We start from the raw sequence: 13,835 nt of genomic DNA on the forward strand, positions 1-13,835 counted from the left end.
TGCGGAATAGCCGAATACTGAAGGTATCAATCATTATAAACCATTCTTGTGTCAAGCTTTTGAAGAGGCTTAGGGAGTGACTGAGCCTTTGCTCTGTTTCCTTATGGAGAAGTACTTCAGAAGAGGGTACCGCATGAGAGGCTGTCACTACAAGTTGACATGTCTTGGAGATATTTCGATTGCGACAGCTTAATATATTTTATGTTCAGGTAACCTATTCGCGACTTCTAGCCAACCTAACTGACATATTTCTGGACGCTATTTTACAGGCCAGATAATAAAGTTTAGGCAATAACATATCATTTTTTTCGTTCAGTTCTATTACACGTAGCATTGTCAATCGTGCATGTGTTTATGAAATAAGATGTTCTCTTAAGTATGTGTACCAGGCGTGTGCTCTACCATACAAGGTTTAGCCTAGTGTATCTTTTGAGGGCTCACGATGGTTTTCAAGCCCATAAGCAAAGAACCTTTACGGAAACCGAAATCTGCTCTTTACAATGTACGTATCAGAGATAGCTAGCAGGGACAACAAAGCGCCGCAAAGATATCAGGTCCGAAAACACGTTTCTTGTGTGGTAAAATTCTAAACGTAACAGTGCTCGTAACGTTTTTAAGACTTCAAAAATATGTGTTCACTTTGCAAAGACAGAAAAGCACAAGTAGTCAACTATTATAGCGAAAGCGATCATTTACTGGAATCGGACGAATGGAATGGATCAGCTCAGATATTTCAGGAGGGGGAATGGTCCGACTCTCCCCATGACCAGGAGTTAAAAGGAGGGCGATTACGGAGGGTCCTGACTGCTCGCAATGGAGTGAGAATAGGCGCCGAACTTCGCAACTCTGGACTCTGCAACTAGTTTATTTCCCCAAGCGAAGTTGCGCATTTTTTGCCCACTCTGACAGCGCGAGTTTCACATTCTTCTCGGCCAGCAGATTCCGTACGGCGGCAAGCCGAAGCATATTTCAAGTGCGGCTGTCGTCACATTTTGGAAGGTTATCAAATCACGTTGAGCTTACCACTCGGGCAGGGTCCGCATCCAAATCCACCCGGATAGTTGATGCAGGCCACGGGCGGGTTTCTCGAGCAGAAGTGGTGGCCCGTGCTACACTCGTCCACGTCCACGGAGCACGACGGCTGGCCGAAGCCTTTGGTCCAGCCTTGTTCGCACAGGCACATGTACGGTGGCTGCGGACAGACGACGCGCCGAAAACAAGCTTAACGCACCTTGCTCGTTGCCTTGCGCCACGCGGCGAGAAATGTTGAAGTGCCATATTTACTTTTGCAGGATTTTGTAAGGTAGTGCGATATCCAAACAGGGATAAACTATGCGAGTTGGAACGCGTTCTCACTAACATTTCGGCTCGAACAATAAACAAGGGTGGAACGATGACTACACGAGAAGAGCACGAGTTACCGGTGAGCGTTCGCATCGTGTGGTTTCGCTTTTGTATTGTTTTTTATTTCTTTTTGCGGAAATTTCAACTTGACTACACTTAATTTTTTCGAGCTATGCAAAGCCAATTGCAACGTACATACGGTGCTATGGGAAGAAGTTGTTTGCCTGAGAGATCGTATATGCGACTGTTTTCGACGTTAGTAGGAGGTTTCGGCTTCTCCGGGCAAGTGTTGTAGTTTACGAAACGCCGGAACAACGCATACAAGGACGGCAGTAGCTGAACCAGAGTGCGCCATTAACCTATATTTCTTTTCGCTGTTGCATGGCTGCTGCCACTGAAAGAATAGGAAAGAGCAGCTGTAGGCTATAGGGATCATGTTGCTGCGGAAGCTTCCAGGCCAGAAACCAAGTAGCAACACCTCCGCCGTTGGCAGGTGTTTGTCATGGCACTTGTTTTAGCAGAAGCAGACGCAATAAAAAAAAAACTTATACAGTAGATATCGCAATTCTTTTACAACACTGATTTTTTTTGGACGCTCCTCGCAAACCAAACGTATAAATCAATCTACAGGGAAGACTGGCAAGAGATTGCTAGAAGGTGGGTGGCACAGAGAAAATAAAGCGGAATTTGTACTTTCAATTAAAGTCACTTCGTGTAAAACGTAGTATTTAGTCAATAATAAACATAGAAAGGTTGAAGGAATGAGCTTCATGCCACTGGCCAGTTTGAAAAGAAGTAATCGTATTATCGTTATCATCATCACTAGAAGCTGTCGGGGCGCGAATGAAGTGTAGAGAGGCCCTGAAACACCTTATCTGGAAGCCTCTAAAACGGCTTCGAACGATTGTAGTACCTCCTAGAACATATCACCGAAAAGTTTTTTTAGAAAGACCTAGTATGGAGCGTAGATACTGGGAACGCAATGTTTACCTTGTCCATTTACCCTCAACGTTCTCTGTTGCGAAGAAGCGGAAACACGCTGGTGGCGGAGGAGTGGAAGTGCCCAGCCTACGGCGTCAGGGCGAGAGCGCTGGTCGCGGCACCTCGCGGCCGCCGCGGTATTTTTTGTGAAAGAGCGCGGGGAAAGAGAAATTGTAAGCGCAGTGCGCACTTCATTTCTTCTTGGGTGCTTTCGACCATAAGAAATAAGCTCAAGTATGGTAAACGCCCACAGACAGTCTCCATCCCACTAAAATTCCCGTTTATAACCTGTATAGTCAGCAGACAATCGTGCGGAAAGTAAGACCAGTTACGCAGTAGACAAAGCTACGCGCAGTCACATGGTGCACGGCAGGGCTGCAGTGCACGCTCGGGAGATCCAGTCTGGCTGTGCTAAGCAGTGCGGACTGGCTTGGTCCGGCTAGGATACTAGGCGAAACCACATTTTTGAATCTCTATCAATAGCCAGATACAAATCACGTCTAGCCAGGAGCCACGGAGCAAGAAACATTTAGGAGTGGAAACTCCGCTGTTTGCGGCGACCAGAAAAAGTCACAAGCCCGCGGAGCCGTTATCGTGCTGGCGGCGCCTGGCGGCCTGGAAAGAAATTACCGCCGTTGAGGGCGCGCCGGAGCCGCCTGCCCGGGCGCTGCATTTCTTTTTTCGCTGCGGCTTCTCCGACGCGCCGCATGGCGCAGCCACTGTATACGGCCCCGTCGGCGCATACAACAATTGTGACCTTATCTGGCCGCCCGCGCTCGCTCGCGCTGACGGGAGTTTCCCCTCCTATATGTCTTACTCCGTGCCAGGAGCTGCCGGGAGTGAGCGCGCGCAATCGCGTGTCTCTTGTACGAGTAGATGCTTACCGCCATTCCTCGCGTGGTCCGAAAGGCCTAACGTACGGGTGGTCTGGGCTAACTTTCGCAGTGTACAGCCTCTTTTGTGTGTGTGTGTGTGCGTGCGAGTTTAGAGAGGCCCTTTCCCCGAATAGAACCTAGAAGAGAACTTCCACGAACCCGCAAAGCGCAGAAGAGACGGACAGGCATCTACGATTCCGGGAGGCGGGACGACTTCTTCCTTTCAGCAGGTTCAGTATAACCAGATGAGTAGGGGCCCTCTTTCCATGCTGGTCACGTGACATCGACGGAAGCAAGACCCCGCCCACGATTGTAGACAGGCTATTTAAGGGGCTCCGAAATGTACTTTTAATCACTTCATGCTCTTCTCATTTTCTTTCATCTACCTTTGAATAAACCGTGCAAGTTTCGCACTAGAAAATCGTCTCGCCCTTGCTTGGTCGCCATGGTCTACCGGATGCCTGCAGCCCGCCGACAACGCCATGCTACCCAACAAGTAACGTCGGTCGAGCTTCGATAGGCAGGCGCCGCTAGTTCTCGGCAGCAGTACGATACGCTACCCTAGAGTACGCAACAATGGTAATCTACTCGCTGACATCAAGAGGGAGCTGCCGGCAGCTCTGAAACTGCAGGGAGGAGAAGGCCTCTTTGAAAATAGAGTTTGAGAAAAAGTTAGCCCCAAGCTCCGCTTGTGAGCATCACGTGCCGCGCACGAATGCAAAATTTAGCTGAAATGTTCACAGCAGCCTATGCTGTTCGTGGAATCTAATTTTCCACCAATCCCAAGGGGGTGGCCGTGTACAGGGCCCCTTTAAGTCACATAAAACGTACCTTCTGTCGATGTAAAACGTGTCACTATACCTATACAAATGAATGCTATCTATCTATCTATCTATCTATCTATCTATCTATCTATCTATCTATCTATCTATCTATCTATCTATCTATCTATCTATCTATCTATCTATCTATCTATCTATCTATCTATCTATCTATCTATCTATCTATCTACCCGGCATGCCCTGGATGCCCAATACGTTTGAAAAGTCTCTTAATATTGTCGTTTCGAAAAGGATTCGCAGCCCTTTCGCCAACTGAGAAGTCTAGGTCAAGAAAAGGGGTCTCACGTCGTTCGTCCGGGGCAGGCTCACGCAGGTGCCGTGGTCGCAGAGCGCGCTCGAGCTCGTTGTCGTGCAGCTGTCCTGACTCTCCGTGCAGCGAGCCCCGTAAAATCCCCGCGCGCACTCGCAACTGCGACGAGAGACGAAAACGATGAAAGAAACGGAAGCATGAGGAATACACCTTTGATTACGGTTCAAGGCGCTACCTAAACTCTTTTTACCCGTGCAAGATGCACTTGTAGTTGGCGATATTTTAACGGAAACCACGACACGACCTTCACTAATTGATGAGCTTCTGTGTCCGTAACTACGAGCTTTTCTGTCCACGACCACGGGAATATGGTTTGAGGGTTGCGAAAAACCACGCACGCTGATTTCCGCAGTGCGTGAAGTACGAGATCGGAACACCGAATGCTGCGACTGAAGTTACTGGTCTCACGCCCCACGCTCATCGTAGGACGTGAAAATATTTTTTAATAATAATTTTTTAATATTTGGGGTTTTACGTGCCAAAACCACTTTCTGATTATGAGGCACGCCGTAGTGGAGGACTCCGGAAATTTTGACCACCTGGGGTTCTTTAACGTGCACCTAAATCTAAGCACACGGGTGTTTTCGCATTTCGCCCCCATCGAAATGCGGCCGCCGTGGCCGGGATTCGATCCCGCGACCTCGTGCTCAGCAGCCCAACACCATAGCCACTGAACAACCACGGCGGGTGACGTGAAAATATAGAAACACGCGAAGGTGCTTACGCTACGTTGGTGATTGCAAATCATTTTAAATTATCTAGCAAGATGAGCACAGCAGCGGCACTTACACGGGCGGTATTCTCAGAAGATCACTTTCGGCGCTACTATCCGTTTCGCGTGTCGTAATACAGAGCGCGTTGAATCATTCAAACGATTTTGCTCAACCAGCCCAAGAGTTCAAGCGGTTTTGCCAGTTTTGTTCAACCTGAAAGTGATATCTCCGAAAGTGATCCTCCAAGAATACGTCTCCAGGATGGTTCCGGCTGCTGCATTTCGAGTGGCGAAGTATTTCTTTTTCTGTTTTACTTTTATTTCTCTTGAAGGAAAATTTGCGGTCTGCTTTTCACGGTGTCGACCGCCCAGAAAACCCTCAATTTTGTCCATCGTGCACGAAACATTTGTTGGTGGACAAGAGACTCTTGCCTCGTGGACAAAAGCCCCACGCAAGCTTCTTGCGCCCTAATCCTTGCTTAATTACCTATCTACCTAACTAATTATTTACTAATATAACTGAACCAAAGCATTATATAAAATGATCCCTCACAATGTTTAAAGGTTTGTAAAAGAGGTTAATCTTCAGCTGTTCATTACAGATGAACGTCTGCTCCCATAAACGTTTGAAATTGACGGGTTGCAAAAGTACCTAGTTTGATGACGTTGCTCGCGCGTGATCAAGAACACAACTGAGCAGGAAACCATGTATGCCCTACGTGATTATTCGTGTGACCTGGGCAGGGTAGGCTGCATGAAAAGCTCTAAGCTGAGCCTCAAAACCACGAGCGAGTTGAATGCCTGGGTTCAAGAAGCTGGTCGTACGCAAGAGAAGAAAGCGAGCTCGTAAGTTGGTGAAGCGACACGGGTGACAATTAACAAAGTGCAGAGAAGACGAGCGCTTACGAGCAAACAGCTTCGGAAATCCACTGCAGCACTTCACTGTGGTTCTCCCCGTCCCGAACACTTTTGCTAAGGCCTGTGCAACTAGGGCTCATTTGGCGCCTCCGGAAAATGACGTAGGTAGGCTTACCGGTAGCTTCCGGGCGTGTTTATGCACCGGGCGTTGTTCTGGCAACCGAGATCACTTCCGGCCAAGTGGGAGCACTCGTCCACGTCCTCCTCACACCGGGTTCCCTTCGAGGCAGACAATCCACCATATCAGGGTCCACGTAGATAATAAACTGTCTACTTCGTAAGTGTCGTTCTTTAGTGGACATCACCGCGGCGGTGACCCCGTTGCCTCGCTACAATTTATTGGTGGGCGACCCAATGCCACTACAGTAGAGAAGTGCTCTTACGCAAGAAAAGTTTCGTGAGAATAGCCCGAAACATATGGCAGCTCTGAATAATAATAATAATAATAATAATAATAATAATAATAATAATAATAATAATAATAATAATAATAATAATAATAATAATAATAATAATAATAGTCAATAAGTCACTTCACAAGTTATTTACTTGCCCAAACACTGAAGTCTGGGTGCTCGTACACAGGAAACACAAAAGAAGGTAAAAATGTAAAAGAACCACGGCCAACAAATATGGGATTAAACATAAATAAAGAAAGAAAGAACTGGATAGACAGCTACACAATAAGCAATAGTACGTCGATAGACGGAGAACATGTACGGCCGAAAAGAGAAATTATGAGAAGACAGGAGAGGAGTGCATAGGAAGAAGGCATGAAGAGAAAGTGCGAACCTTGGAACAGGAAGAAGACAACACGTTTGAAATATGGCAAGATGGAGAACACATCAGTCGTACAGACTTTGCATTCTGGGGAGAGGCTTAAGCGTCTGCTGAAAGACGCAGGAACGAGGAAGGGTCAGTGTTCCCCGGTGTAGTAGTCTGCGGAACCCGCGGTGAAACAGGAGCTAGTAGATCCGAACATGTAATAATTCCATGAAAGATATTGTACAAAAAGAAGACGTCAGTACGACTACGTCTGCAGCTAAGTGACTGAAGTGTAGGATGATAAGACTTGAAAACTCGTTGGGACGGGAGGTCAGAAAACGTTGTTTTAAATACGTATATTTATGAACTCTCCCTGCACACGCTCGGTCAAAATTCTCACAATAATAAAATACTCCTGCTTCGGCTGCTACTACTACTACTACTACTACTACTACTACTACTACTACTACTACTACTACTACTACTACTACTAGTACTACTACTACTACTACTACTACTACTACTACTAATAATAATAATAATAATAACAATAACTGGGTTATTAACAAACAATAATGTTAATAATAGGCGTGCCGACCTAATGCGCAATCGGGTATCTATGTGATGCCGGTCAATGAAATGCTGTATATGTTCGCATGTTATTCCTGCGTCTTTGGCGTAAAGCAAACTGGCGCGCTCTCGTGTTCTCGCGCACTCGTGCTACGCACTGTCACACACGCGAAGATCATCCGAAAGAGCGAGAAGGCTTTGGTCAGAGCCTCGGTTCGAGCCTGATTGTTTGAGCATCGGGCAGCTCATATACTAGGGGCCCCAGGCTCCGTCCCAGCATCGGCAACGTAATTATTTTTTAAAGTGATTTATTGGGCGATACCACAGCGGCAACCACCAGCCTTGGCCAGTAAAGTCCAGGAGCGTTCGCTAAGAAAGCTTCGCTTAAATAATAGTCTTGAGAGTGTTTAGTGGTTTTCCTGTCCCTTGTATGTTGACGATGGCATGTTTTCCGCAGCAAGATCAATAATAAAACAAGCCGCCGAATGGAGTCACTCTATCGAAATAGAAACATCAACCTATAATCTAAACTCACACCACAAATAAAAAAAAATTTCAAGGCCGTTCAGGACTGGTGTCCAACCCTCCAGTCTAGCTGCGCTTCTAGTCCTGTGTCACTTTGGGAAGCTATAACCCGTCAACCGATCATCTTAGTTTGTTGGTGGTAGGGGTTTACTGGTTCAAGAGTGGATAGTCGGCATTCGTGTTGTCGTTTTCATTCTTGTTTCTACGCGTGATTGCACGCCTGCCTTTCAGTGCTGTAAAGGTATGTCATGTTTGTTTGAGCTACCAGTCGTTTGAGCTACGAGAAGCGTTTGTGACGGAGCTGTTCTGTGCGGGTTTGATGTAGCAAAGCGACAACAAAAATACCGCCTTAATAAGTCACAAAGAAGATGTAATCCTCAAATTACGTTAAAAAGAAACGATGATTTGTGTTGTAACGCTAGTAAACTTGTTAAAGCATACGCGTCCACACAGGTAGCACTGCAAGCGGAGGCAATGTTGGACCAACCTTGATTGATAAAGGCCTCAACAAGACCCAAAACTAAGCTTATGAGTGCAATGAGAACAAGCACCAATGTGTGTTTTCTGTCTCGCTGTCGTGCGATCCGCAGATCGGCTAAGAACTAAAGATAGTAGGAACGCGAGAAAATTGTGAATTGAGCCTTGCCGTGTGGTTGGCACACAATGATTAAACGTAAGAAAATATCCAGAGTAGATAGTACTTTTCTGACAATCGATAAAATTACTTTTGCGCTGTATCTTTTGCGGACTTCATCCATGTGCCCATAACTTGGTTCCGGATATTTCCTCGCCACACTCTCTGCGTGTTTGACTTTCAGATAATAGGTGACTGCGCTCCAGACGACATGAGGTATCTGCGTTCCTTCTTGCTTGGCTTGCAGACATGTTATAAAGTGAACTAAGGATAAAAAAATTCGCTTCAACGGAAATGCCGGGTAAACGGAATGATCGTAGCAACTTTGGTTGGGCACCCATAGCCACAATGCTAACAAACTTCTGGTGAACCAAACACACCTATTTCTTAGCTCCAGTTAAATGGTATTTAAACGAAACTACCACCTAACTCATCGACGTATTGAACTAGAAAGCTTCGACAAAGATATCAGATGGCCTTATATAGGGAAAAAAATCGACTCCATCCGGCACTTGCGGATCTGGCCCCTGCAGCGCACGGAAAATTATGCTTAGGGCAGTATTCGGAGCGCTGTCACAGCTGCCGCTTTAGTTTACTTTCCAACCACTGAACATATGGTGCTTATATTTTCTTTTTGAGATGACATGTTAGTATTCACCCAATCCCAATTTCTGGGTTCTGTCTTCCAAGATATCTTGTTCTTCATCTTGTAGTGTCCTCACTGCTGTGCGTATTACCACTTTTTTTTGCGATGCAGTGTTTGCACCTATTTGCTCCTTGTTCACGGTGGCCGGAGCTCCGTCAAGTTGCTATAATGCAGCTTTTTTCCCGTCACGATGTTTCCACCATCTTTACACCTTGTGTACTTTTCTTGTGGTGAAAAATAAACTGAACTGAACTGAGAGCTAATGCGAATTAAAGATGTCGAAGCTACAATGATGTTTCTATCCTGAGGTCATTGCCAGAAAAGTAAGGATTCCTGAGGAGTAAAAGAACTACGGAGGAGGTAAGATTTTGTGGTCAGGCTGCCACTAGTGCTTCCTTCAGGCCTTCGGCAAAGAGATACGTTCGATGGTGCCTTTAACTGGTCCCTTGCCTGCAGATACATTTCAAATAGTTATCGGCGAGTTTCATGAGGAATACTGTGATTCTGTTGACGAATGCATGGATGATATTGTTCCAGTTGGTTGGTATAAACATTTTTTAGTGTCCTGCAGATTTATGACCCGGGCTCAGGCTTACCACGTCGGGACGTCCAGGTCTTGCCTAGTCGCCGCCTCGCGGGCCTGCTGCACGGCCCAGATTTGATCAGCGAGTGTGGAGCTATGCAGGGAATCGGCCCACCTCGCTGAGAGAACATCGGGATTAACGCCTTTAGTCTATGCTTCAGATTCTCAGAGCATGTGTCTTAGTGTAGCAGGTTTTAAACCACAGACCTTGCAGGTACTGTCGTGATAGATCTCAGTGAAGGATATGTGATATGCTAGCGGGTTGGGATAACTATCGTCTGTAGTGGTGATGAACAAGGTGATGGTTTGGGCTCTGCTTAACTTATTAGGCGGAGGGGAACTTCTTCGCGCCAGATAGGAACCCTTAGTTATTTCATTGTAGCTCGTTGGCCTGTTCTGGTCTGCCTCACCCTCAAGGGCTGTTCTGTGATGGTCAATTATGTTGCGACCAGCGGTGTGTGCCGTCTCGTTAAGCTTGGTAAGTTTAGGACAGACTGCGTGCATGTGGGTGGGGAGCCAGGTCACTGTGATCGGGGTTTCCCGAGCTTGAGTTGTGCTTTGGAGGATCCTGAAAGCTTCCGGCGAAATTTTTCACTTCGCGTGATTTCGGACTGCCGTGCGCGAATCGCTCATGATAACTTGGTTTTCTATGAGGGCCATAACAAGGGCAAAGACCACTTTCTCGGCCGTGTCAGGTTGTTTGGTCTTGATACTGACTGTGTGCGTAGCTTTGCCGTCGGTGTTGACGGCTGCCGCTGCGAATCGTCGGCCATCCGGGTAGCCAGCTGCCTCTGTGAATCTTGCCTCTTTGCCGTTTCAGTGTGCTTTAGTATTTAGGACCATACAGCAAAGGGTGCAGATCAAAGTCTGCAACGCTACTTTGTACGCAAGATCCAAGCAGAGAATTGGGAATCCTTTCGCACACGAGCACAACCTTTCGTAAGAAGAGCTACATTAATTGAAGCAGAGCGCAGCAGAGCCTCTTGTTTGTTTCACTATAGTAACATCAGTACAGTCGAACGCTTTTCGAAAAACAAAGAAATAAAATAGAAAGTGTTGGTGATTCTGGGTCCTCCGCTTGAATGACACTTCGGATAAACGGAACACATATTTCTTTCCCTTCGAGTTCAGTTTACGCACAGCTTACTGCACTTTCATCTGCACAAGCAAGGTCGTATTAAAAAAATAGCAACGTTGTTTCTTGACTTTTTCGCTTTCCTTTGCTTTAGTTCACACACTTTGGTACTGTTATGGCATACTTAAGGGTCGTTTGAGGGAGCTGTGGCCATGCTGCGCAGATGGTGAAAAAAGCGTCAGCGCTAGATGCGAATACAACAATGTATCAAGGGGGTTAACAGCTCGAAGGACAGTTGTAAGTGGAGAGTACGGACACAACGCTCACTGAGCACCACAATTTATTGCATTTTCAATTAAACGACGCATCGTCAAACGAAGGTAATAATGTACTAAGGATATAACGAAGTACTCGTTAAATGTAACATTGCTCAATCATCGTAACATCGCTCAAGGCAGCAGTGAACCACTCTTGTCATCGTCAAACGACAAGTAGCTTTCGACGCGAAGTGCCATGGCTACAGCATGCCGGCTATTCGACACCGCTGTTAAGCTCCATAGCGGGACGGGTACTAGCCACTATGAGATGGCGAAAAGATACTTAACACAAGTATGATCCAAACAACGTACTATATTCTACTATGGCTGTGATTTCATACATGCACAACGTTTCCCGTAAGTTAAAAAAATAGCTTGAAGGAAAAACTTGAATAGCAGTTTCATTCCCTACCCGCACTAAGCTTCCGCGCATTGCCGAAGAGTGAAGAAAGAGGCTTTTAAAAAGCACCAATGTTATAAGAAACACACACGCTCTTTCATAAACTGCATGTGTCAGTACGTATATAATATACCGTTTTCATGCAGGGCGGCTGCATAGGGCAAGCTAGCCGATGTAGTAATGACCTTTTACAAGAACACGCACAGTCACTCACGAGGGTTCAGTCGCAAGTCATCTGGCAGAGCACTGCAGAAACTCTGGCTGTACATTGTATCCTGAAAAAATGTACTCTCGAGGGACGCAACCCAGAGTAACGTGCTCACGAAATACGTGAAAATGTTTAAATGCACGAATATGGTGATTCATGTGTCAGAGTGCCCTCTGAATAGTGAAATGTGCTACTCATAAAATGTATGATAAACTGCAGACAACAGTGGCACGTCATGAACACATTATTGTACCTTTCTGCGCATAGGGATTCCTATATATTGCAAGTGAAAATGCAATAAAGAGTGGTTGGCTATCAGCGCTGTGTACGTCGCCTTCACTTTCGTCCTGTCCTTCGCGCTGTTTTTACCCCCTTTGTCATGAACCAACCAGCCCAATTCAGCACGCTCCTACATCCATGTATGTAAGTCATGATACTGCTTCGCTATTATCAGTAGAACCCGATTATGCTAGCAGTTATGTTTAGTTGCTATTTTACATGAAATATGCAGTTCTACCAGAGTGCTCTCTAACGCCTACCGGTGTATAGCAATACTTAACTTAATTGATACGATCGTAATAATGACTACATTATATTTTGCCTGTCATTAAAAGGCCCTGTAAATAACACTGACTTAAATAAGTCTTCAAGTAATGTGTTTAAGGAGTATACGTGGAGCTAGCCTATACTAGCAATGACACAGTATAGCTCGTGGTGATGGCTTATACACATCGGAAGGAGAGGCACACATGTTGGCATACCTCCCATGACGGTGGACAGAGGCAGGTGTACGCGTTGAAACGACCGATGCACGTTCCCCCATGGCTGCAGGGATTTGATCGGCAGGGATCTTGGTTCAGCCCCTGTGAATTGAACGGAACTTGCTTCAAAATGCGTGCAACGAGCAGTCAAATGTACGCAGTTTGCTAACGTGCCATTCTGAAGACATCTACTTCTTTGGCAGAAAACAAACGGGGCCTGTATATATGCTGACTCTGCAAAAAAATGAATTAAATGCGCCAAAGTGCGAAGCCAAATTAGTTCGTCGTGCATCGACATTAAAAAAAAGAGCCCTATCTCAAACAGTGTGATGCTGCAGTTAGTGCTGGTTTTTCATGTTGAAGCATGTCAAACATTATAGGATTCTTGCTCTCTTTAAAAATGCTAGTTTTTAGCTAAGGTCAGCAGTACGTCACTGTTATTTGTGGTTTACTGTGTAAAAACAACCAAGTTCCGATCATATTGTAACCATAGGATAAAACCTGGAAGGCTTTATATGTGAACTATTGGAAGATGATATTCTTACCATATATTGCGATACGCACAGCTATTTGTTTTGTTAAAGCATGACTTTAAATACATATCTGTAGCACGCCTTCTGCAGCAGTTACGGCGACTCATCATTGATATGAAGAATGTGTTGCAGGTATTTTCTTTTGCAAGCTTTCGTGCTGAATCCCGTAATAGGTTTTCCGAAGATCTTACATTTCGGAGTCTTCGTAGTGCAGCCACCAGCCGGTTCAACTGAAAGCCCGAAGTGAAATATTAGACAAATAAAAGTCGCGTTCGGACGATCAACTTGTTTCGTGTCGTGAAAAAATACACAGAGCGTACTTACGGGCACTCGCAGTGTCCGAGTAACGTTGCCCTCTAACCTCCGAACCTGCGGACAGAGACATTTGTTAGGCTGTCTTAGAATTACACGGGCACTTTAAATCGTGAATGAGATAGTGATGCTTGAGACTACTTTACTGCTTTGTGCTATTACTACTCTACTCGGCTAATATAATACACCACCAAGCTAGAGCTCACACTCTTTCTCGATGAAATGTCAGTGAATAACGAGGCAGTTGACGGCTCTCAAGTATGACTGGCTGAATCAACGACTGTTTATGTTGTATCATTGCAAATATTACCAATTTGTGTTGCTGGCTCCTCCACAACCCGCAATTATTATCTGAGCAAGCATAAATATTCAATTCTATTCAATTTAATTCCCTTTATTTCACCACCACAATGCTGAGGACCACGAACAAAAAGCCTTTTTATGGCTCGACAAGGTCCGCAGCCCTTTTTAAGAAGCAGTGCCAGAGCACAGGGTGAGGTGTTACATATTCAGCTAGAATCACC

The 13,835-nt window shown here is 45.7% G+C and overlaps 1 protein-coding gene across 2 annotated transcripts in view; it reads right to left on the minus strand.

Annotated features, from left to right (window-relative positions):
• Positions 1-13,835, minus strand: part of LOC142583301 (cubilin-like) — a 267,105-nt gene that overhangs the window by 205,352 nt on the left and 47,918 nt on the right. For both annotated transcript variants that reach the window (XM_075693717.1, XM_075693716.1), the window contains exons 5-10: positions 13,324-13,368; positions 13,191-13,229; positions 12,467-12,568; positions 6,098-6,201; positions 4,328-4,451; positions 1,024-1,192 (exon numbers count right to left, since the gene is read on the minus strand). In XM_075693717.1, coding sequence (XP_075549832.1) covers positions 1,024-1,192; positions 4,328-4,451; positions 6,098-6,201; positions 12,467-12,568; positions 13,191-13,229; positions 13,324-13,368 — 583 coding nt within the window. The remainder of the gene's footprint in view (positions 1-1,023; positions 1,193-4,327; positions 4,452-6,097; positions 6,202-12,466; positions 12,569-13,190; positions 13,230-13,323; positions 13,369-13,835) is intronic.

This window comes from Dermacentor variabilis, chromosome 5 (assembly GCF_050947875.1).
Source record: "Dermacentor variabilis isolate Ectoservices chromosome 5, ASM5094787v1, whole genome shotgun sequence".
Taxonomy (NCBI): Eukaryota; Metazoa; Arthropoda; class Arachnida; order Ixodida; family Ixodidae; genus Dermacentor; species Dermacentor variabilis.